General features: G+C 36.2%; 1 protein-coding gene across 4 annotated transcripts; it reads left to right on the top strand.

The window, feature by feature from the left end:
- Nucleotides 1-4,786: 4,786 nt before the first annotated feature.
- LOC120346870 (ATP-dependent translocase ABCB1-like) lies at nt 4,787-20,510 on the top strand. 4 transcript variants are annotated; one of them, XM_039416679.2, is made up of 27 exons: nt 4,787-4,926; nt 5,832-5,949; nt 6,434-6,633; nt 6,714-6,854; nt 7,247-7,351; nt 7,422-7,593; nt 8,357-8,481; nt 8,907-9,126; nt 9,778-9,960; nt 10,574-10,690; nt 11,241-11,453; nt 11,700-11,880; nt 12,436-12,645; nt 13,254-13,366; nt 13,919-14,021; nt 14,358-14,536; nt 14,743-14,953; nt 15,029-15,178; nt 15,259-15,364; nt 15,912-16,052; nt 16,235-16,391; nt 16,877-17,074; nt 17,673-17,785; nt 18,218-18,311; nt 18,558-18,704; nt 18,835-19,004; nt 19,332-20,507. In XM_039416679.2, the coding sequence occupies exons 1-27, from the start codon at nt 4,898-4,900 to the stop codon at nt 19,357-19,359; spliced, it is 3,924 nt and encodes a 1,307-aa protein (XP_039272613.2). In that variant the 5' UTR covers nt 4,787-4,897; the 3' UTR covers nt 19,360-20,507. The 4 variants fall into 4 exon arrangements, with proteins under 4 accessions (XP_039272613.2, XP_077967823.1, XP_077967818.1 ...); XM_078111690.1 differs by having other exon boundaries at nt 4,788-4,926; nt 12,436-12,633; nt 19,332-20,506; XM_078111697.1 differs by lacking the exon at nt 16,877-17,074 and having other exon boundaries at nt 19,332-20,510.
- The last annotated feature ends 1,346 nt before the right edge of the window (nt 20,511-21,856 follow it).

Consider the following 21,856-nt stretch of genomic DNA (forward strand, 5'->3'; position numbering starts at 1 on the left):
GAAAAATTTTTGGGGTTCATCAAAGAGAACGCGGCAAGGTGTTCAGTGCGCAGACAATCGCCTATTTGATTCACCAGAATGTCACAGCATTCCTTTGCAGACAAAATCAAACGCTGCATTGTTTGCCCGCGGCGTAAAGAAGCACTCCATGTGTCGTCGTATTTTATTGTTTCCCGGATACGAGATACAGCATCGCAGAAGTCTGAAATACACGACTGCACAGACGCTCCATCCATTAGCCTTGACTGCAATGCGCCGTATAATACATCCACGTGATAGAATATTGTGGAGAAAAAAGCGGGAAAAAGTGAAAACTCACCATCTTCTAGCAGACGCTTTAGACCTGCCGCCTCCCTCACAGAGCGTTCGTCCCAAACCGGAGAGCTCTGAATGCCATTGAAACACTCAAAGAGCTCAGACCTAATTTCGGACACGCCCTGCACCACGCGTGATTGGAAGTTCCAACGTGTTGGTGCACAAGCTGGGAGACGGCGGCTACATATCTGGCGAAGGAGGTCAGAGCGCTTCGGCGAAACGGAAAAAAATGAAGAAAACCCCGAAACATTTGCAAAAAATATACGGACGAGAGGGGTATCAAGACACATATTTTTAATAACGAGGTTAAATTGGTGTGCATTACAATGTAAAAAATGCGCATGAGGAAAATCTTCTTTTATATAAACTTCAACACCATGTTTCGACCCACTCATGACTGCCGCGCCGTCATAAGTTTGAGCTATCAATTTTGACTTCGCGTTGTAAGGCTGTAACACTTCTTTCAGTACAGCCGATATCCCGCAAGCCGTGCGATCAACGATTGGTACAAAGCTGTGAAATCTCTCGGTAGGTTTACCATCTTTCACAAACCGAAAAATCACAGCCAGTTGGGAAACGCACGTGATGTCAGTTGTCTCGTCAGACTGAATCGAAAGGAACTGGCAATTCTCAATTTCCAGAGCCAAATGTTGTAAATAAGTTTTATACATTGAGTCGAGCAAATTATTTTGGATATCCTTAGATGTCCCTTTCGAAACAGTTGCGGCATCAAGATGATCTCTCAATACTGTATCTAGGGATGCGATGTATGCCACCATATCCAAAAATACCCCTTTATTAGAAGAGCCAGCCCGTTCATCGTGCCCACGGAGGGACAGCTCGTGACAACCAATGAACTTCAAAACATCTATCAATCGACCGAGAACATGGCGGTTTTTCTCGACGTTTTGGTTGTGCCGACGAATAGAAACCGCGCGTCCTTCATCCAACTGTGCTGCAATATTAACATTTCCGAATGTTCGGTATTTTACTGCATTGTCCAGTTGCTCCATAGAAGATTGATGATCCCTGGCACGCTCGGAAAGATGTTTAAGATCTCTAAAACCAAATTTACACCAACGTGAGTCACGGGCGGTAGCAAAAAGTAGGCAATAAAAACAAAAAAGTGCATTTTTGTCCTCGCTGTAACACAACCATTCGTGTTTTTTATACCAAGTTTCTGCGCAGAATGTACGCCGACGCTTTCCTCCGTCATGGGATTGTTCCAGTGAACAATTTTTTGGTTGATAAGGCCCAAGACGTTGTACCTCTAATTTTTGTTCCAGCGGCAGCTGCGAAAACGGAGTGCGAAGTAGTGCATCAACCTTATTCATTATGAGGTCTAAGGCTAAGAAATGCGAAGCCGGAAAGAAGTGAGGAGCTCAAAAGGAATGTGGAAAATCGAAAGCAAATGGACTAAAGGTCTCTAACTGATTCAAATAGCGAAACAAGCGACAAAAACAAAGGCGAGGAAACTATCAACTCTTCAAGCAACCAACGAACGAGAAGAAATGCGTCAATATGTCAACACGTTGTTGTAAGAAACGTCGGCATTGTGTCGTCATAATTTCGGGGCTAGCCCCGATCGGCCCCGATGATTTAGTAAAAGAAACAGAAAACAAACGAGACAAACGCGGCGAGTGGAAGATAAAAGAGAGAATACGATATACAATGAGCAACCGGGGCAAAATCGGCGTCGCCCCGTCGACGTTCGGCGAAGGCTTAGCGAGCGAAAAATGAACCATGTCGGGAGAATATGGCTAGTGTAGACAGTCTGTGCAACCGATATTGAGGTATTTTTCGAATATTTTTTATTATACCGAAAAAACAACCGGGGCATTGCCCCGGTTGGCCCTATTGACGCGCCGCCACTGCAGTATATATATTAGAGTAATATAATGCAATATCTGGCACTATGCTTCTATATTTAAAAACAAGGCACACTTAAAAACATTTCACAAGCAAATCAAATGATGTGCCGGTGAAAAATTGAAATGTGGGGAACATAAAATAATACGACATATATGCGTAATAAAATGCAGTACTGAGCACCCACTGTGCGTGAAAAGGCACACAGAAAATATCCCACATGAAAAACATGTAACTGCCAAATCATGTACAAACACAATTAACTCTAGTTAGAATGCGGCTGCTACTACTTTTCCAATATATATATAATTGAAAACGAGGCTTCAACGAAGTTTCTGCAACACGTCGCTCTGCAGCGGCGTCCAGTCGATTTCTTTGCTTCATTTTAATTAAAGCTTGGGTTTTGCGATGAAGAACCGATACAATTTGAAAATGGTGCCATGCTACAGTGGTCTTGTGTGGATGTGATAGGACTACATTTTTATGCGTTTCCCCATTTCAAAAGCTACATATTTTGTGTTGTTATTCATTAAAATGAGTGCAGACTGAGATGATGTAGCCAGCGTATAATATAAAAATATTAAAAATCTTAGACTTATCCGTGGATGAGGTGTTTTTTTTTTATCTTCAGGGGAATCATTATGGATGCGTATGTTTATAAGAAAATATATTCAAACCTTAGAAAAATATTTTTTCAAATATTTGGACATGCTCGTATAGTTATCGGTTCTAATGATCTATCTAATTGCCCTTTAGACCGGTCAAAGAGTTGGCGGCACAAGTTGCAACCCCTTGGGCGATAACCTATAATCGCGATTAAATTGTTATTCGCAGTTAAATTGACGAGTCATTTTGATGAGTCTCCGGTAACGGTTACCGCATCAGTTTGAAGCAAAACCGTGTTTCGTGGTGATTTCCGATTAACAGGACATTAATTGTGTTTAGTTTGATTAGGTATAGCGTTAATAATCTAAAGTTCGGATTATGTCGCTCAATATTCAGCCAAAGACCAAGTCAACTTGACATTCAGATCTGCAGTTATTAAAGTAAAATAAAGAGAATTCGTTCATTCGAGTTTAATTTAGCTAGTGAGTTAGGAAAATTATTATGAAAGCGTTAGTTCGTCCAAACAGAAACAGTTCGCCAGATGCGTAAAGGCAAATATAAAGAACATTACATTCAGTACAGTCCCCTTTCAGGGCCAGAGGATCAGAAACCTATTTTTAGGCATTATTTCCTCAAAGCAGATTGAAGGAGTTTTGCTAAACTGCTTGCAAATCCTACTAAATGGTGGTTTCAAAGCTATCGAAATATTGCTGTCATTTGTATCTTCATAAATCTGCGAATATAGATTTTCTGTCCCGACAGATATTAATATGGACTATTTAAGTCTTTTCAATCGCATCACAGGCAGAATTCCAAGTATTTTGTTGGAATATCTCTACCGTGTGAGCGTTAATTTATTCGAGGTAATGGAGGTTTGACTTTAGATAGTGAAGCGCTTATGGTCGCACCAGAGAATACTGTCTGTTGCTCAAAATATTTTCCAATAAACTTAACACGAACCAAGCCATATGTTCGCTTGTCATGATAGGTGCAGGCTAAGTCAAAATTGTTTTTCTCCAACGGTGTAAGCTTACACTTATGCGAGTTTGGAACGTAAGTGGACGCTTGGTACGAAATCTCTGGAGAATAAGGACGCACTGCACAGCAGGGCTGCCACTTTTGCTTGACTAAAAACATCTAGATTGAAAAGAAAAAACATCTAGAAAATACATCTAGATATGAAGTCATTGAATTTGATGAAAATTAACGAAACAAGAGCATACAAAGTTTATTATCTTACATAATACAGTATTATTAGATGTCGGAGAAGCTAACTTCACAACCTAGAATTCAATTCCCACCTGCAGAACTTACAAAGGCCTTGTTCTTATCATCTGAAGGGGCAATCCATTCCTTAAAGGTTCCTTATTACAATCTTTTCTAAATTTTTGCTGGTATTGTTTAAACTTTAAATTTTGAAAGATTGATGTTTAAAGAGAGACAAATTCACTAGAACTTATAGACTTAAATAACTTTATAATTTTAAAATCTTGGAGTAAGCAACTTGAACAACAAAAGTTATTCTCACCCCTTGGCAGCTTGGCAACAATACAATATTAAGCACTGACTCATCGGACCAACATCGTCCTTTCTATTTTAACGTTAATTAAAACGTCGCGGTAGCATTCTTAGCAAGATTGCAGAAACAAAACAAAAAAACAGTATATTATGGTTTTTGCTAATTTAACTAAAGCTAATTATACTAGCCCTTAGATTTGAGTCATGTATATAAAAAAAATAGTTCATGATAGTTCAGGTATTAAAATTGATCAATTGAAATATAGCCTATACGGTATACCGCGCTTTTTTAGGATCGATCAAACACGGTTCTCGTAATGTAACCGTACTCAACTTATAGACCATTGGTTTTCGAACAATATCAAGCTATTCATTTAGTGACAATGCTAACTTATAGATTTTCAAAGCAATATGTGATCTGAGCGTGAGAGTCCAGAAGAATCGTAAGAATTTATTATTGCATGAAGGCTTTGAATTTGAACGTGATTAAAATATTCATTTCGGCTAACATAATATATATATATATGCTTTCAAACCAGGTTTATTTAACGTTTATATCTGGGCACCAATTTAAATCAAAAAAGGTATCATGGGCGAAGAGGTAAATCTAAGTGTAATGTGAGTACACATTTCTTATTATTATAAATTATATATATATAATGAAATGTAAGCGTTTCAAAATACGAAATACCTCTTTTTTAGATATGGTAAAAATGCTTTAAAACATATTCGTACTTTCCCCCTTTCGCTAGTAATCTTCTTGTAAAATATCCACGCACTCGCCAATTCACCCGTCATCGTGTTTTTTACATATATTCGTGTAATATGAAGGGTTTAAAGCAGGGGAGGGCAATGTTTTTGAACCACGGGCCTACAATTTTGCCTACCGAGACTGCCGAGCCAGGTAAGTCTGACATGACAAGTTACCTCTTATGAACAATATTTGGACCTCCAGAAGTATGCGCACCAAGATGGCGCACAACCTCAATATAGTATGTATGTACCGGTTATGATTCAGGTGGTGTGACATCTTGGTGCGCATACTTCTGGAGCACCCCATATTTACAGTGTTTTAAACAAAGGTGGAAAACAATATGCATCGTGCCAATACTAAATTTAAACGCAAAATCAATAAAATACTTGAGCTATTTTACCTTAAAACATTAAAATTTGGTTTTTTAGTTCAGTTGTGGAAGGAACAGGCGGGCCAGATTGAGTTACCCAACCGGCCGTGCTTTGCCCATGTATGGTTTAGTCTGATTATTTGAGAGTATCTTATTGCGGGTTTCCATTTGTATTCTCTGTTATACAAGGCGATATTACCCTTGTAATACATTTATTTCTCATTTCCCCAATTTCCTTCTTGTGTGCTTGTGTCATGTATATATTAGTATTATTTTGTGCAATGACGGAACTCAAAAGCAATTATCGATTCGGGTATATGCATCTATGCATAGTGGATCAATTCTTAGATTTTCTATTTTCATTATACTTAGTGCTTAATTTCGAATTGGTCTTTTCAGAAGCGGCAATGATGTACATGAAAAACCTCCTCTTAATGGACAGAAAGAGTGGCATGTGGAAAGTACTGCCAACACAGCAAAACTTTCGCCAGTACCAACTGTGCCGTTTTATAGCTTGGTGAGTTGTGTACTTTCGTAAACTTTTTCAAGTCGTCGTATAATGTTTTGGTCCACTTTAGCTATTTCGTAAACTTTTTCAAGTCGTCGAGGTCGTATAATGACTTGGTCACTTTAGCTATTTTGTCAAACTGCAGCCAAAGTTTATCCTCACCTTGTCATAATCATGGTGTGGTATGGGTTCGGCGAATTGGAATAGTAACTGTGACACCACAGTCAGGAAAATAGTTTTCTCAGTGAGGCCCTTTGCAAAAAAATATTTTCTGAATGCGGTCCTTGCAAAAGGCTTTGCCCAGCACTGGTTTGGGACGATCAACCATTGTTTCAACCATTTTCATCTTCGACTAATAACGAACCAAAAGGCCGTAGATTTTGGTATTTTTACCCGGTCTTATGGCTTTTCATTTGTTGAATTATATATCTATATATATATATATGAAAACTGATTCTATTTCTTATTTCCATGTATGCTTTTTCTTCGACAGTTTCGTTTTGCGAATGGATTTGATTACTTTTTGTTGGTGATCGGGAGCCTCGCGTCAGCTATTCATGGAGCTTCTTTGCCTTTGCTATTCATATTTTTTGGAGATTTGACAAACACCTTTACTTCGTTTGGAAAATTTTCTTCGTGCAACTTCAATTATACATTATGCACCGAAGCTTTGTTATTCAACGGTACGGAAAGGTGAGAGTACGATATAATGTTCAAATAGCAGTGTGGTTTTGAATCGTTTCCCTATAATATATTTTTCTACTTTTTTTCAGCGAATTTCAAATTATTGCCGAACAGGCTCGAGATTTGACTGGCAACTCCATTTATTCTGTTTATTGGTTCATATATATTGGATTAGGAGTTTTCATTGTGGGATCTATTCAAGTTACAACGTTTTGCTTTCTCGCTATACGGTGAGTAAATCAGTCACAGTGTAAAAAGACGTGAATGGATAGTTTAAAATACGAAATTTAATTACATGATGTGATCAAATTCAAGTGAAATTTATTCCTGAAATTTTCGCTTTTTCCTAGTTTTAGAGTTAAATGTAGAGAAGGTTGTATGGTCCTAATCGCCATTGAAACGGACCCAACGGTAAAAGGCATATCGGTTTGATTTTAAGACCATCTGTACGAAATGTACTGTACGAAGTGTACTGCTAAACAAGTGCAATGTTCATGTGAATACTTGATCAAATGTCTCTAGAATAAATCCAGTCATGGCGTTTTTAAATCTTTTGAACAGTATATTTTTTCGTTGAACCTAAAAGCATTTTTTATAAGTACACCATTTTTTGATATTTTAGGCAGACAAAACGAATTCGCTTGGCATATGTCAAAAGTATTTTACGGCAGGATATTGGATATCATGATGTTAATTCTTCAGGAGAATTAAACGCGAGACTAGCAGAGTGAGTATCAGTATTATGCAACGTCTTTTATACTCTTGACTTTTTGTTTTCAATATCATTTTCACTTTAGTGACATCCTGAAAATACAAGACGGAATGGGAGAGAAATTGTCTTTATTAATTCAATACATCTGCATGGTTATTTCTTTGGTTATCGTCGCCTTCATATATTCTTGGAAACTAGCGCTTGTGGCTTTATCTTTGACTCCGATGTTGGTGATCTCTACAGCGATGATTTTTGTTGTATGTATATTGTTTGTAAATTTATATACTGTATTATTAAAACATACTTAATTATTTTGATAAATAGTGGAGATGAGTAGGTGGGCATGGCATTCGAACCTGAGACGCTAACATAGTTAGTCCAATGCTTTAACCACTTAAACAATCGTGCTCTCTGCAAAATACACAATAGTTGCTTTGTTTTATTTTGTTTTCTAAGTTTGTTTACTTCAACACGTTGTCAGGGACAATAAATGGGGTTGGGTGGCTAAAGATGGGCTAGGTTTTACACCATCGGTTCACAACCGGGGGTCCACAATGCCAGGCGCAAAACTGATTTTACTTTCACTTTACAAAAAACTCGTTGTTCTTCCTAATTTCATTTCTTGATAAGTTTATTTCACAAGGTGTTTTCACTTTGTTGAGCATGAGTTGTTTGATCATAATGAGATTTGGAATTTACCGATCAAAATAACACTCTAAATACAACTGGAATGATAAACAGGGGGCCAAGTGTGTATAAAGCTTCAGAAAGGGGTCACGAACGACTGTTTTGCACTAAGTTTTGTAAAATTGATCAACACTAATGTGTTTCATAAAGATAAATAAGGGAATCATGACAGCGTCACAAATCAAAATCTTTATATCACATGACCACCGCCTCACCCAGGTAGTAATTGCAACGCCGAGCGCAAAATGTGCCGCCGAGCCGGTCCTCCCAAACTATAGTTACCTCCACGTCGTATACAAGAATTAGCACGTGTTTTATTATTAACATTTGTAGCTTATAAAGAAGTACGCTGGAGAGGAGATTGAAGCTTACGGCTCTGCTGGTTCAATAGCGGAAGAAACTATTTCTGCTATTCGAACCGTTGTTTCATTAGGAATTCAAGACGAACAAAGCAGAAGGTATGGTTGTTTACCTAATTTAAATACATTTTTCGAAATTTAATATATAATATAATATGGCGCGGTGGTGTGGCTCATTGTGCTAAGCGTTAGAAATACGCTCGTCACTGCACCTCTGAATACTTTGCATGGGTTCGCAGGTACGAATCCCATGCACGGATGGGTATGTGCGAGAGGATTGCTAGACTCCTCACCTCCTAAAGGAAAAAGTGCGTGCTTTTTTAGACGGTTAGATGGTTAACGGTTACGATTTATTTTAACCGTTAACTGACATCTCAGGTACAAATCATCTTCATAATGTACAATTCTTTTGAAAATGATTACGTCATCGCAAATTTATCTCCTGTGGCGTTTAATTCAAAAGAATATCGCTAACTCTATTGGTGAAGACCTAATAAATGATTTTTTATATTCTTTTTTTGCAGGTATTCAGTGAATCTGACAAAAGCAAGAGAAATGGGGATAAAAAAGGGAACAGTGCTTGGACTAAACATGGGTTTTACTTATTTAACCACGTTTTCCGTGTATGCAATAACATTTTGGTACGGAGTTCAACTTATAATCGATGAAAACGATCCTCTTGATCCTGGTGACATGATGGTTGTTTTCTTCAACGTTTTACTGGCTGCCTTGGGTTTAGGAGCGGTAAGAATTTATTTTATTCTCTGGTAACTTCTAGCATATACTATAGGAATAGTAATGTCAGAAAGGTTTAGTATTTTTCATCAATGAAGCATCCCAAACGGTCTCATTTTGTTCGAGTTTTCGTACGGAATGCAGCTTTTCAACCCCAAAACCATCGGCTACGTATACAACAGAATTGGCTGAAATGGTGTCCAGCTTAAGTTTCTTTTCGCTATTCAAACTACTTCACGATGGGATAGACCAATCTTCAAATGGGGACACGAAAGCCAAAACGAAGTAGTATCAAATCTTTCACAGTGCCGGTACCTTATGAAAAAGTTCCGACAGCGCTGAGCACGAGATCGCTTAATTGCGTTCGCGGGATCGCCACAGAATGCGCAGTTTTTAATTTTAATGAGCTCATTACACAAAACTTCAATGTGAAAAACGAATCTCATAGACCCCAAAGGAATTTTTGAAATTAATAAAGTAGCTTTCTAGCGACACAGCAATCTTTGACATCTTTGTCAAAGCAGTTGGTCCAGTAGTTAAAAAAAAGGCCACCAACAGAAAAAAATACTAAGGAAAATAATACTAACAACAACATAATAACCATCCATTTCGTGTCCAGTAACAAAAAAATTATACATTACCTTTTTAAACCACCAATAGGCTGGAAGCAACATGGAATACATTTCAACGGCTAAAGTGGCAGGAATGAAAATATTTTCAGTGATTGAACGTGTACCAGTGATAGATATATTTTCAGAGAAGGGCATAAAACCGGAAAACATGGAAGGAAACGTAGTATTTAAAAACGTTGAATTCAGCTATCCATCTCGACCAGAAACTCAGGTAAATGGTGCATATCTACACATTGGCATATGCAAGATTTTAGCCTGAGAAGTCGAAGAGAGTGCTTACGAAGTTCTCAAAAAATTGTCCTGTTTAAACTGCCTCAAAGCAAATAGAAAACTATCAGAAATAGTAGGGCTTTGATCAGTTTAAATAATTTGGTCATTTACGCCGCAGCACCAATACATACATATCGATGAAAACATTCTGTAAGATAATCTGAAAGGTAGACATTTTGGAGAATTGGATTTTACCAACATGTCCAGGCCTCATACCCATCTATCTCACCCAAGGTCTAATAAATTGAGTGGGTAATGCCAAGCAGAAAAATTCTGACCCTTCTATAAATGGTAGATTTTAAGGAACCTGTTGAAGCTTTGTAAAATTGACGATAACAAAACTCAGGTAGCGAGCTCGGCGTTATTTTATTTATCTATAAAATTTGATCTATCCTGCGTACATTCATGTTTTAATTCACCGTTTATTACAATTGAATTATATAGCAAAAATCAACAGTATCTCAATTTTTCAATTTAGAGCAATCATACGTTTAAACGCACATCCCAAAATTTCATTTTTGACCTTTTTTATTGTTTTCTTTTTTATGTCGAAGATATTGAAAGGCGTTAATTTCAAAGCTGACAAAGGACAGACTGTCGCTTTGGTGGGACAAAGTGGTTGTGGTAAAAGCACATCGATCAGCTTAATTCAACGATTTTATGATGTTGCGGTAAGATATTCTACCATTTTCTAATTTTTTAAAGTTTTGAATTATTGACCATGATTTGAGAATGTTAATGGTACAAAACTCGTTTAGTTCTCTTCTATGCAATATAGATTTCTTATTCCGTAGAAAATTGGCCCAAATTATTACTAATACTATATACATTTTTGATATCTAAAACACGCAATAGGGTTGATATCGTTCTATACATATGCATATAAGGCCGACTCATGTACATATACAGCCAACTGATATACATATACAGCCAACTGATATACATATATACATGATTACACCGATATAAATTTATGAGTTGGCCGCAAATGTAGATTTTGGCTGTATATGTATATCAAGTTGCCAACCGCACTCAAACATGTCGTCATGTCGTGCGACGCAAAACTAGCTAAATCATAATTACTTTGTATGCAATACATGTGCAGATTGCTGTATAGTTCGATTTATGGATTATTAGAATTGTGAATGAAGTACAATGGGTCATTACCCGAAGTGTAATTGAATATAAAAAAGCAAAATTTATTTATTTTTACCTGTTCAGGGTGGTGCCGTTATGATTGATGGAAATAACGTAAAAAATCTTAATTTGCGATGGCTTAGAGACCGTATTGGTATTGTAGCACAAGAACCTGTGCTTTTTGATACAACTATTGGAGAAAATATAAGATATGGAAAACAGGATGTAACAGATGAAGAAATTCACAAAGCTGCTAAACTGGCAAACGCGGATAATTTTATCAGTGCTCTTCCTAAGGTATCAACATAAAAATACTCGATCATTTCTTTCATTCATATTCTAGTGCCTAACGTAGTGAGACTTCAAAACTAGGGATGGATAAACTCGAATATTTTTCAACACCAAAATCGAATCGAATACAGATTGATTTCGGTATTGAAATTTGGAGCTGATTTTTGTGGGTTTGTTCACTATATATAGGCTGTTCGTCGCTCTAGGATTTTAATATAAAATTATTCTCATGTTCCCTCTTATAATTTATAGAAATATGAAACACTTGTTGGCGAAAGCGGTAGTCAGTTAAGTGGTGGACAGAAACAGCGAATTGCCATTGCTCGAGCAATTGTTCGAGATCCCAAGATAATGCTACTGGATGAGGCTACTTCAGCCTTGGACACCGAAAGCGAATATATTGTTCAATCTGCGCTGGAAAAAGCATCTGCAGGTAGGCAAATAGGATTTTAATGCCACATAACGGCAATAATTTTACCTAATCGTACGCAAGGTTTTATATGTTTGTAATTTATAAAGCAAAGATCACAGATAGATAGGGGCAAATAACGCACCCAGCAACCCCATGAATATCTATTGTTGCTACACATATGTCAGTATAGAACTGGTCAATAATCAAAAGGCAATTACTGCGAATTTCTGCTGTTGACACTAAAAAAAACGATGTGTAACGTCAAAATTGTTCTGGAAACGCGCAATAACACTGACAAAAGTTATCAATGCAGTATATTTTGCAGAGCAATTGAATAATCGTAATAAAAAAATTATTGATTTTTCCTAAGCGGTGACTATTTGTCAAAAGTAAATTCACTGAATTCATAAATTTTAAATAACAGATAAATTTTTAACATTATTTGTAAAACACACTTCACTAAAGTTTATAATAAAACTTATTATACATTTTGGTTTCCACCGCGGGTTCGGCTTGTCTGGCTGCGTTATTTCAAGAAATATGTAAGTGTATCATGAAATCTTATTCTTTTTCTAGGTAGAACGACGATCGTTATCGCCCATCGCTTGTCTACGATCAAGAATGCGAATAAAATCATTGTATTCCATGATGGACAAATAGTGGAAGAAGGAACTCATGATGAATTACTGGAAAATCACGAAGGAGCATATTCGAATTTAATTAACAGTCAAATGAACAATAAAACGGAGAATTCAGTGGAGTCAAAAAACCAAGGTATAATATGCCGTAAGTTAACAGTAGCCTACTTCGGTTATGTACAATAAAATAAAACATAGGAATTTTTGTAATGTAAGATATATTAGAAGTACACTGCTGATCACAATAGAATCCTGCTTTTGCAATAACCAGTATTGGTTTCTTGCGTCTCCTTCATCTTGAAATATGGCCTATTTATAATTTAATTTATTGCAATTTGTATGTTTGTGTTTGTGCCTATTTTGGGTATGGTGAAAAATAAACTACTGATTACTGATTTGCAAGATTAATTGAACTTCATTGAGTACTAGGTGGTTTTGGGAAGGAATAGGTGTTACTAATATATTATGTGCTACTAAATAAAGGCTAAATACCTACTGTAATCAATGATTACCCTACACCCTCTTGAAATTTCAAACACCTTCAAATAAATGTAAACCGATGAGTTAATAAACTTTGTAGTTACTGTTATTTTTATGAGTGATTTCAGTTTTTTCCATTAACATGTATTATTATGGATGGTTGAGTCAACGACTAAATTCACACAATTTCCATATTGTGACAAAACAATGATAGATAAAGAGTATATTCTTGATACCACTAGTTAGTCAGTCGATCCATATAAATATTACTTTCAGAACGTCTAACGAAATTATCTTCCAAAACGTCAGCCAGAGGACGCTCAAATCGGAATTTCAAACGCCGGGAAACACAGTCTATAAAATCAGGAAACGAATTCAGTGGAAATGAAGTAAAGTATAAATTACTATGTACAGTATTTGAGTACAGAACATAAACCTGTTATAAACAACCATTAAACCTGAACTCCAACTGTAATGGACTCCGCGATAACCGTGGACGTAGAGCATGGCAGTTAGATCTAATATATATATGCCTTCTATTTTCGTCACCCAGAGACCCCAGGGTGAGTATTCAAATTATTCACTATAGACTGAAGCAAAACTTTGTTTAATGTAGATAGCGTTGTTTCTTTACTTTGTTAGTCGTCAATTATTAGCCCTTAGGTTTAGAAAATTTTCAGTCGATATCTGTTGGCATTTCTATCATACATTGAGTATTTATATAGGTACAGGACATTAATTTGGATGGCGTGTTGCATGTAACCCTTTAAAAAAGGCTCGCAAAAAGAAGTTTCCATAGACGATTTGTTAAAGATGAACCGTGCAAAGGATAAACTATAAATTTTGTGTCCGTCAACTAATGCCCCATTCACCGCGACTTTGAACTGCTGGTCGACAACGTGATGATTTCCATCTAATTTAAACTTGAATGTATAATATAGGAAACTGAAGAAGATGTTGACGAGGAGGAAGAAGAAGAACTTCCGGATGCTCCTATAAGTAGAATAATGAAACTTAACAAACCGGAGGCTGTGTACATTGGATGTAAGTTCTCAAGCCTTTATGAAATATAATATTTGATATTAAGTAGGAAGAAAATTATGAATCATCTTCATATGACAAATGGCAACATTTCTCTAGTTTTCAAGTCCGCAACGTGATATACAAATACAGCCAAAATATGCATATACAGCCAACTCATGCATATAGAGCCAACCAATACGCACATATAGCCAAGGCAAAATTCTGCTTTCATGAAGAAGTAGTTGTGTGGTAATCACAGAGCTACATCAATAACTGTAAAATATAAAGGATAAAAACAGCAGACGGCGACAGAAAAATTGAAGAGCAGAGTAATATTCAATGATGTATTCATTTTAGTTGGATGCTTTTTCTCTGCTGTCTCCGGTTCTTTGGATCCCATAAACGCTTTGATCTTCTCCGCTGTTTTGACAATATTTACAGAAGGAAATGTAGAAGAACAAGGTCACTTGTCCGTGCTGTATTCGTGTTTGTTTTTAGCGCTCGGTGCAACTGCGTTTATTTCAAACACGTTGGAGGTAAGTTATTTCGAGTAAACGTAACGATATGTTTTAAACCCAATAACAGAAATACGTTCAATAATTTGTTGAATATTTTAGTCAAATATAAATATTACATTTAAATTCACCACCAGCTGTTACTTATCTTCGTCGCATAACAATTACCGCTTTATTATATTATTAGTATATATATATTAGTATTTATTTACGATTGTACTACACAGGCAATATTCTTCTCCAAATCTGGTACGGAACTAACAATAAGACTTCGAGAAAAAGCATTTCGTTCTGTTCTTCGTCAAGATATCGCTTACTTTGATGATCATAGAAACAACACAGGTGCTGTTTGCATGAAGCTTGCTTCTGATGCATCAAGAGTACAAGGATGTACTGGAACTCGTTTTGGACTGCTGGTTAAAAATTTTGCCTGTTTGGGTATGTACTTGTCAAAAAGTTTCTCACAAATGTTACAAATTATTATTTTATTATTGTTTCAATGTTATTCCAAAGGTGTTGCGTTGGGAATTGCATTTGCTTATAGTTGGAAATTAACGTTACTGACAATAGCCTACATACCTCTCATTGTACTTGGGGAATTTCTAAAGATGAAATTGTTGCTTGGAGCATCAGAAAAGGAAAAACAAGCTTTTGAAAACGCAAGTAAGATATTTATTCGCGTACGCTATTTCGTGTTTGTCGTAATTTTCAGTCGTTTAATCAAATGGTCATATTGTTTGCAGACGACATAGCAACAGAAGCTATTAGCCATATTCGTACAGTAGCTTCACTCGCCAACGAAGCCAAAGTTTTTCAAACTTACACAGAAAGACTGAAAGAGCCTTTCAAGTAACTAATCTTTTTTATTTATAATATTTAACGCCTCCGCTCGGAAAAGGACTTTACAAACCTTCACCCACAGTTAGAAAACTACTGTATATATATACTGTCCGCGGTGACCGTATATTTGAACCCATGTTCATTTGAACCCATATGTATATCCGCGGGTTCAATCTATATGCAGGTGTTAAACCCGTGGGTTAGGGTTAGTATGGGTTCAAATATCCGTAAAACAAAACAAATTTCCATAGGTGCAATAGTATGCAGGTGCAATTCCCATGGGTTCAAATGTACGTGGGTTCAAATGCAATGGAACCACTGTCCGCATGTATCCTACTAAAGTTTTTGAATATTTTACGTTTTAAAGTGTTATTTTGCATTAATTTTTGTAATTAACCAGGTGACGAATAACAAATATTAATTGTGGTAAAAAGATGTATTTATTCTTTAAATGAAAATCTTAATTTTTCTGACGATTGGTAACTTTTATTTTGTTTGCATATTTTTATTTTTAATATACTTCTACAGAATTTTAAATTGAATATTTTGTTACAAGGTCTGCAGTTAAGAAAACCGTCTACACTGGTATAGGTTACGCGTTTTCTCAATGTCTCATCTACATGACCTATGCTGGGATTTTTCGCTTAGGTATCGAATTAGTTGAGAGTGGTGAAATACCATTCGAAGATGTATTCAAGTAAGCTCATTAAACCTACATGTCATGATTAACCAAGGTGATTTTAGAAAACAGAGAATTACCTAATATATTCAGTAGTACACTGCACAGCAATTTATATAGTGACTGTTGAATTTATATATTATCTGTTGAAGTATTTAACTTTCTTGGAATCGTTTGTTTTAAAACAATATTTCATTCAGAGTACTTTTTGCTGTTATTTTCGGAGCAAGAGCCGCCGGACAAAACAGTTCTTACGTACCAGACTACGCCGAAGCTAAATTATCAGCGGCAAGAATGTTTAAGCTATTTGACAGCGAACCAACTATTCCAAGTCATAGCGATGAAGGTCATAAGCCTGTAAGAACGTTAATTACTAATTACTATTTTTTTTTATTATTTTCCGATTATCACTCATCGACTTGCAGGTGGTGATAGGCTACGTTCGTCTAGATTGGTAATATGAAATCTAAAACGTAACGTTAGCTCTACTACTATAGGACCGATGTAAGTTATGTACCGATAACTAAAACAATGCGCATTTATGATAATTCAACGGCACTTTTAGCAGTTAATTGGAGTCTGCCATAACGTTTTGTTCCATTTTTTAATGTTCTTAAAGGGTGTATCTGCAACAGGGGTATTATATATGTCAGTTTCATTGATTTAAAAGGGTTAGTAGGAGTATTTGTTATTATTATACACAGGCAGCATACGTTAACCAGACCACCACTCTCTCGTAGTTATCGACGCACTTTGACTGAGTGTGCGAGAGTTACAATAATTATCAAGCAGCTAGCCAATAACTTTCTCGTTATTGATTTTAAATTTGAAACTATTTTCAGCATGCTTGTAAAGGTAACATTGAATTCAAGTCCGTTCATTTCACGTACCCTACTCGGCCAGATTCAACTGTTCTTCAAGGATGTAATTTTTCGGTTTCGACTGGTAAAACACTAGCATTAGTTGGTCATTCCGGATGCGGGAAATCAACATGTATTCAACTTATGGAGAGATTTTATGATGCGACAGACGGAGAAGTGGTACGTTATCGTACTTAAAGAAAACGTTTGTTATTGGCAATTCGCATGTACCGTATTTCCTTATTATGTATTATATAATGTTCTTTTATGGTGGACGCAATCGCGAGTTGAACACAAGTAGATTAAAATTTGAAGACAGTTTAAATTCCCGTAGTTATTAGGGATTGAATATTACGCTACAAGAAAAGGTCATTATAGGCTATTTTAACCAATTCGCAAACGCGGAGACCGCTCAAAAGACATTGCATGGTAATTTGAGATTCCGATGTTGACCCCGACTTATTGGCAGGTTATATGCAAAAACCCATTTTTTCAGGCTTGAAAACAGGCCTCGTCTTATTGACCGGGTAGACTTATTCGCCGGGAAATACGGTATATTTGAGCAATGGTTAAAATGTATCTCTTAAACTAGGCCATTTAGACATTGTTAAGTGGGTTTATCACAGGAAATTGGGTGACTAAATGGTCTAACTCTAGGATGATTTCTGACGCATATCATACCTCTAAAGTGGTGGCCCGCGTGACGTTAATATTAATATAAACTGTAGTACCAACTGTACCAAAGGATAAACGATTTCTTTAAAATATTTTTCTGTAGACAATTGATGGAAATGATATCAAGAAACTTAACGTATCTTGGGCAAGACAACAGATTGGTATTGTATCGCAAGAACCAGTGCTTTTTGATATAAGCATCAAGGACAACATTTTGTAAGTTTATTACTACTAGATTTTAAGGTACTCCCGAAGTATGTGAACCAAGATGTCAGACACTGGGACGTAGTATGTGTACCAGGTTTTTTATTTTAGTTCTATTACGAGTTCGGGGACTAGCCAAGTGACTCCCGTCGTATTTGTACCTAAAATTATGGCCTAACCCCAACCATCTCTAGCCATCTTGCGTATTTCAGATTTTTTTTCTTTCGATTAGAATATTGGTCATACATGTACGGTGTTTCACTGGCGCGATTCATTGTTTCCTGATTTGTGGTGTTATCATCAAATTTTATTCACGGTAAATAACAAATCGGGTTTAATACTAAAACAAACTTAGTAATAATAATTACCAGAATAAATAATAATAATATTATGGATTTCGATTTTTGACCAAGAAGTTTTTTTGTCTTTTTTATGTGGACGCAGATATGGTGACATCACGCGGACACACACAGACGAAGAAATTGCATCCGCTGCTGCTGACGCAAACATTCACGAGTTTATTTCAAGTTTGCCAGAGGTATGCAATAAGAATTATCAGACCTAATATACAAATGGTATCCCTCTACTTGAAATAAAAAAAAAACGGTTCACAAAAAAACTGTTAAAAACAAAGACTTCAAATTTGGGGGAAAAGTTTAAAAAGATATATATATTCAAGGTTCTTGAAGAGTGTTTGAACCATGTATGCGCGGAATTACTAAAAGTGTTGAGGAATATATAGACCGAAATTGTCATGACACTATTTAAAAAATTTTACTAACAGGGTTACGACACCAAACTTGGATTCAAGGGCAGACAGTTATCAGGAGGACAAAAACAGAGAATTGCTATTGCGAGAGCTTTGCTGGGAAAACCAAAATTACTGTTGCTTGATGAAGCAACCTCTGCGTTGGACACAGAAAGCGAAAAGGTAGTGTTTTCCTTTTTATAATTGAATTGATTTTCAATATATATATACATCGGTTTTATTACGCTGCTGGCGTAATAGAGATTCGAGTCACATGAAGCCGTATACACAAATGGCAATTATTACTATTCAGGTGGTACAAGAAGCATTGGACAAAGCAAGACAAGGTCGCACAAGTATTATCATTGCACACAGATTATCAACAGTCATGAACGCTGACATGATAGCAGTGGTTGACAAAGGAAGGGTCGTTGAAACGGGGACACATAATGAGCTTTTACAACACATGGGCGCCTATCATCGGTAAGTAGTTTAAATATCCCTATGATATAATTGTAATATATATATATATATAAATTAGAATATTTAATCACGGCTGCAATTAGTAACGGACTCGTGTGGTACATTTCATTCATAAATATATATATATACTTTTGTATTTAAAATTCAACGAAAAAGAATGAAACTATACATAAATACATATTATGTCTTTGATGTAATTGAAGTCAGGGTATACTATCCGAATACAGTGGCATATTGGTAACTAAGTATGGGAAGATTATACATATATAGTTGTATCCATGCAATCTGATTCTAAATGACTATGTTTTCACTTTTACATTTTTCCAGCCTGGTCAACGCACAGCTAATGAGTTAGCAGTAGATTGAACTTTAGAACTGGAAATGTCGACAAAACGTGGGTCCATGACGTCTTCGAAGTTGCTCCCAACAAGCAAAGTCAACAAAGTTATCTAGATTGGATTTTAACCTTAAAAATGTGCTAGTTTTGTTCGAAAATCAAAATTATATATGTTTACTAAACTTAAGGGTCAGAGTTATATGCCACACTATAGCATATAAGGGTAATTATGTACATCGTACGGATGGGAACTCAGATATAATTATTTCAATCAGTGCCAAACGTCTTGAGAATATAAATTTTAATTTGATAATGACTGGGTGGAACATGTTATGTTCTTAAAACTGGTGTAATTTGATTCCTACGAAAGTCTTTGTTCGAATTTTGGGAAAAATTAACTTTGTTCTGATGATTTCAACATGAAATGGGGTAGCCTACATTTGGGGGTTAGTTGCTATAACACTTTCACTCCTATTCGGATCAGACTAATCTAGTCAGACCATGTTTTTGTACACATGGTATAAAATTTAAATACTAGGAGTTCAATAAAATAGAACCGGTGCCAATAATCATTTATATATTCATATTTAATTATGTTATTCTTAAATATATATTGTGACGCAAAAAAATTCTCGCTTTTACGTAGCGTTCCGACCGATAGCCTATAGTGCAGACTTTCTCAGTCGATCAGTTAGTACAGGCAAGGATCGACTAACACACAGAAAATCGGTACATTACTAGAAGATGAAGTTAGCACTTATAACTTAGTGAAACGCTATTCCTGTATTTTGTTTTGGAAAACGTTTTTGTTTATATATCAAACGATCATACATTACGTTCATTTCAACTAAACAACTTAAATATCCTTATATTACGTGGTTAAATTAAAAATTTCCAACGAAATTGTTGGGTCTTGAAATTTCTCCATTTTACTATTTGGCCTCACCTAAAAAAAAACGACCACCAACCACCTGATAGGCGGGAAATTATGAGCCACTTTTCTTTGTACTTCATCTCCTAGCAAATGATGGAAAGCATTAACTGCATGCAATTCGGTGTTGACGTGACTGGAATCACAGATCACTTGGATAGTCTCTAGAATTTGGCACAAGCAACCCCCAAAAGCATTGCGATGTATGACTCCATTCTAACGAGACTCCATACGAGCGAATCCTCAAAAGTATGGGGTAGTTCATCTTCGTGTTCAGCCTAAATTTGGTTTTGTACGATGAAATATACGCCTGTACTCTAAATCGCAGGAGTGTGTGTCTCTTTTACTTATTTTTTCTAGGATCAGTAGGACAGTAGAACCAACTACTGAAAAAACGAACAATTCAACGGCCAAGATTGGCCAAAGCGTGTCGTCATAAAATAAATGATATCCTGAAACTATAGAGCAGTGGTTCTCAAACTTTTTTAGTCCCAGAGCCGCATTTCAAACCTCAAAGTTATGAAGAGCCGCACAAAAACAACGCATGGTAAAATAGCAACAAACCTTGAGCGCGTATTTAAAATACCAAGTCATCGTAACAACTAGGGCTGGGCAAAATATTCGACTAATAAAATATTCGAATGGCATTTTACTATTCGAATATCCGGTACCACGTGACCTGCGCCGCTCTGCTCGGACACCGAACTCGCGCGTCTCCAACTCAATCGTGAATTGTGCGACATTTCCCAACGGTGCTAGCTATCAGAAAAAAAACGACAAATTTGAAGTCGTTGTTTTTGCGTTATGTGCTTATCTTTGCACTTAACGTATCGTTTCAATTCCATATTTTGCAAAAAACTTACCGACCGTCCCGTAAATTTAGAAACGTCAAACCAGATTTTTGGGTATTTAAAATAAATTTTCCAGATTTTAAACTCCGCATGCTTGGTGACAGCCATTTCTTGCATTACCGAACATAAAGTTGATTAAAACTAAATGTTAAAATCATAAAATGACTTTTCGGCGTTTCGTGGTGAAAAAGGCGATTTTAGGTCGTTAGAAAACTCTACTTAGAAAACACTAGTTATATAAATAGCGTGGATTTAAAAATGACCAAAAGTTTTTTCAAAAGCTGGTATGAGTTACTTGTATGAAAAACACTCATTAAGTTGTAACCAGATAAGAATTGTCATGTCCTATTCCCTTTATAGCACTTTGTATTAGCTCTTTAGTGATCCCTTCCATTCTTGACCAAGTAATGTTTCGAATATGTAAAAATTTTACTCGACCATGCATGGCCGTTGAGCCAAGAGTAGAACGTAAAATCAATCGTGAATTTCGTTGTAACAACGCACACTGACTCGTTCACGAATTGTTGCGTCTATTATCATCAAAAATGATTACAATTGTTAAATTTTGAAGCATTTGGGCAGTGGTAATTAAGCCTTATTAAGGCATGACATAATCAAAATCATTAAGAGAAGTGCTGAATTTACAAATTCCGTAAAAAAAATTGAGCATTTCTCAGTAGGTATTTTAGCTATAATAACCATCGGGGTGTTGAAAACGTTAAAACTTATTAGG

This window comes from Styela clava, chromosome 1 (assembly GCF_964204865.1).
Source record: "Styela clava chromosome 1, kaStyClav1.hap1.2, whole genome shotgun sequence".
Classification (NCBI taxonomy): Eukaryota; Metazoa; Chordata; class Ascidiacea; order Stolidobranchia; family Styelidae; genus Styela; species Styela clava.

What these genes read in the sequence shown, in the direction of transcription:
- LOC120346870 (XM_039416679.2), top strand. Translation starts at nt 4,898, where the DNA reads ATGGGCGAAGAGGTAAATCTAAGTGTAAT. An exon ending in TTATTTCAAACACGTTGGAG is followed by an intron (nt 14,537 to 14,742) that starts GTAAGTTATTTC and finishes TGTACTACACAG; the next exon opens with GCAATATTCTTCTCCAAATC. An exon ending in ACAAGCTTTTGAAAACGCAA is followed by an intron (nt 15,179 to 15,258) that starts GTAAGATATTTA and finishes TATTGTTTGCAG; the next exon opens with ACGACATAGCAACAGAAGCT.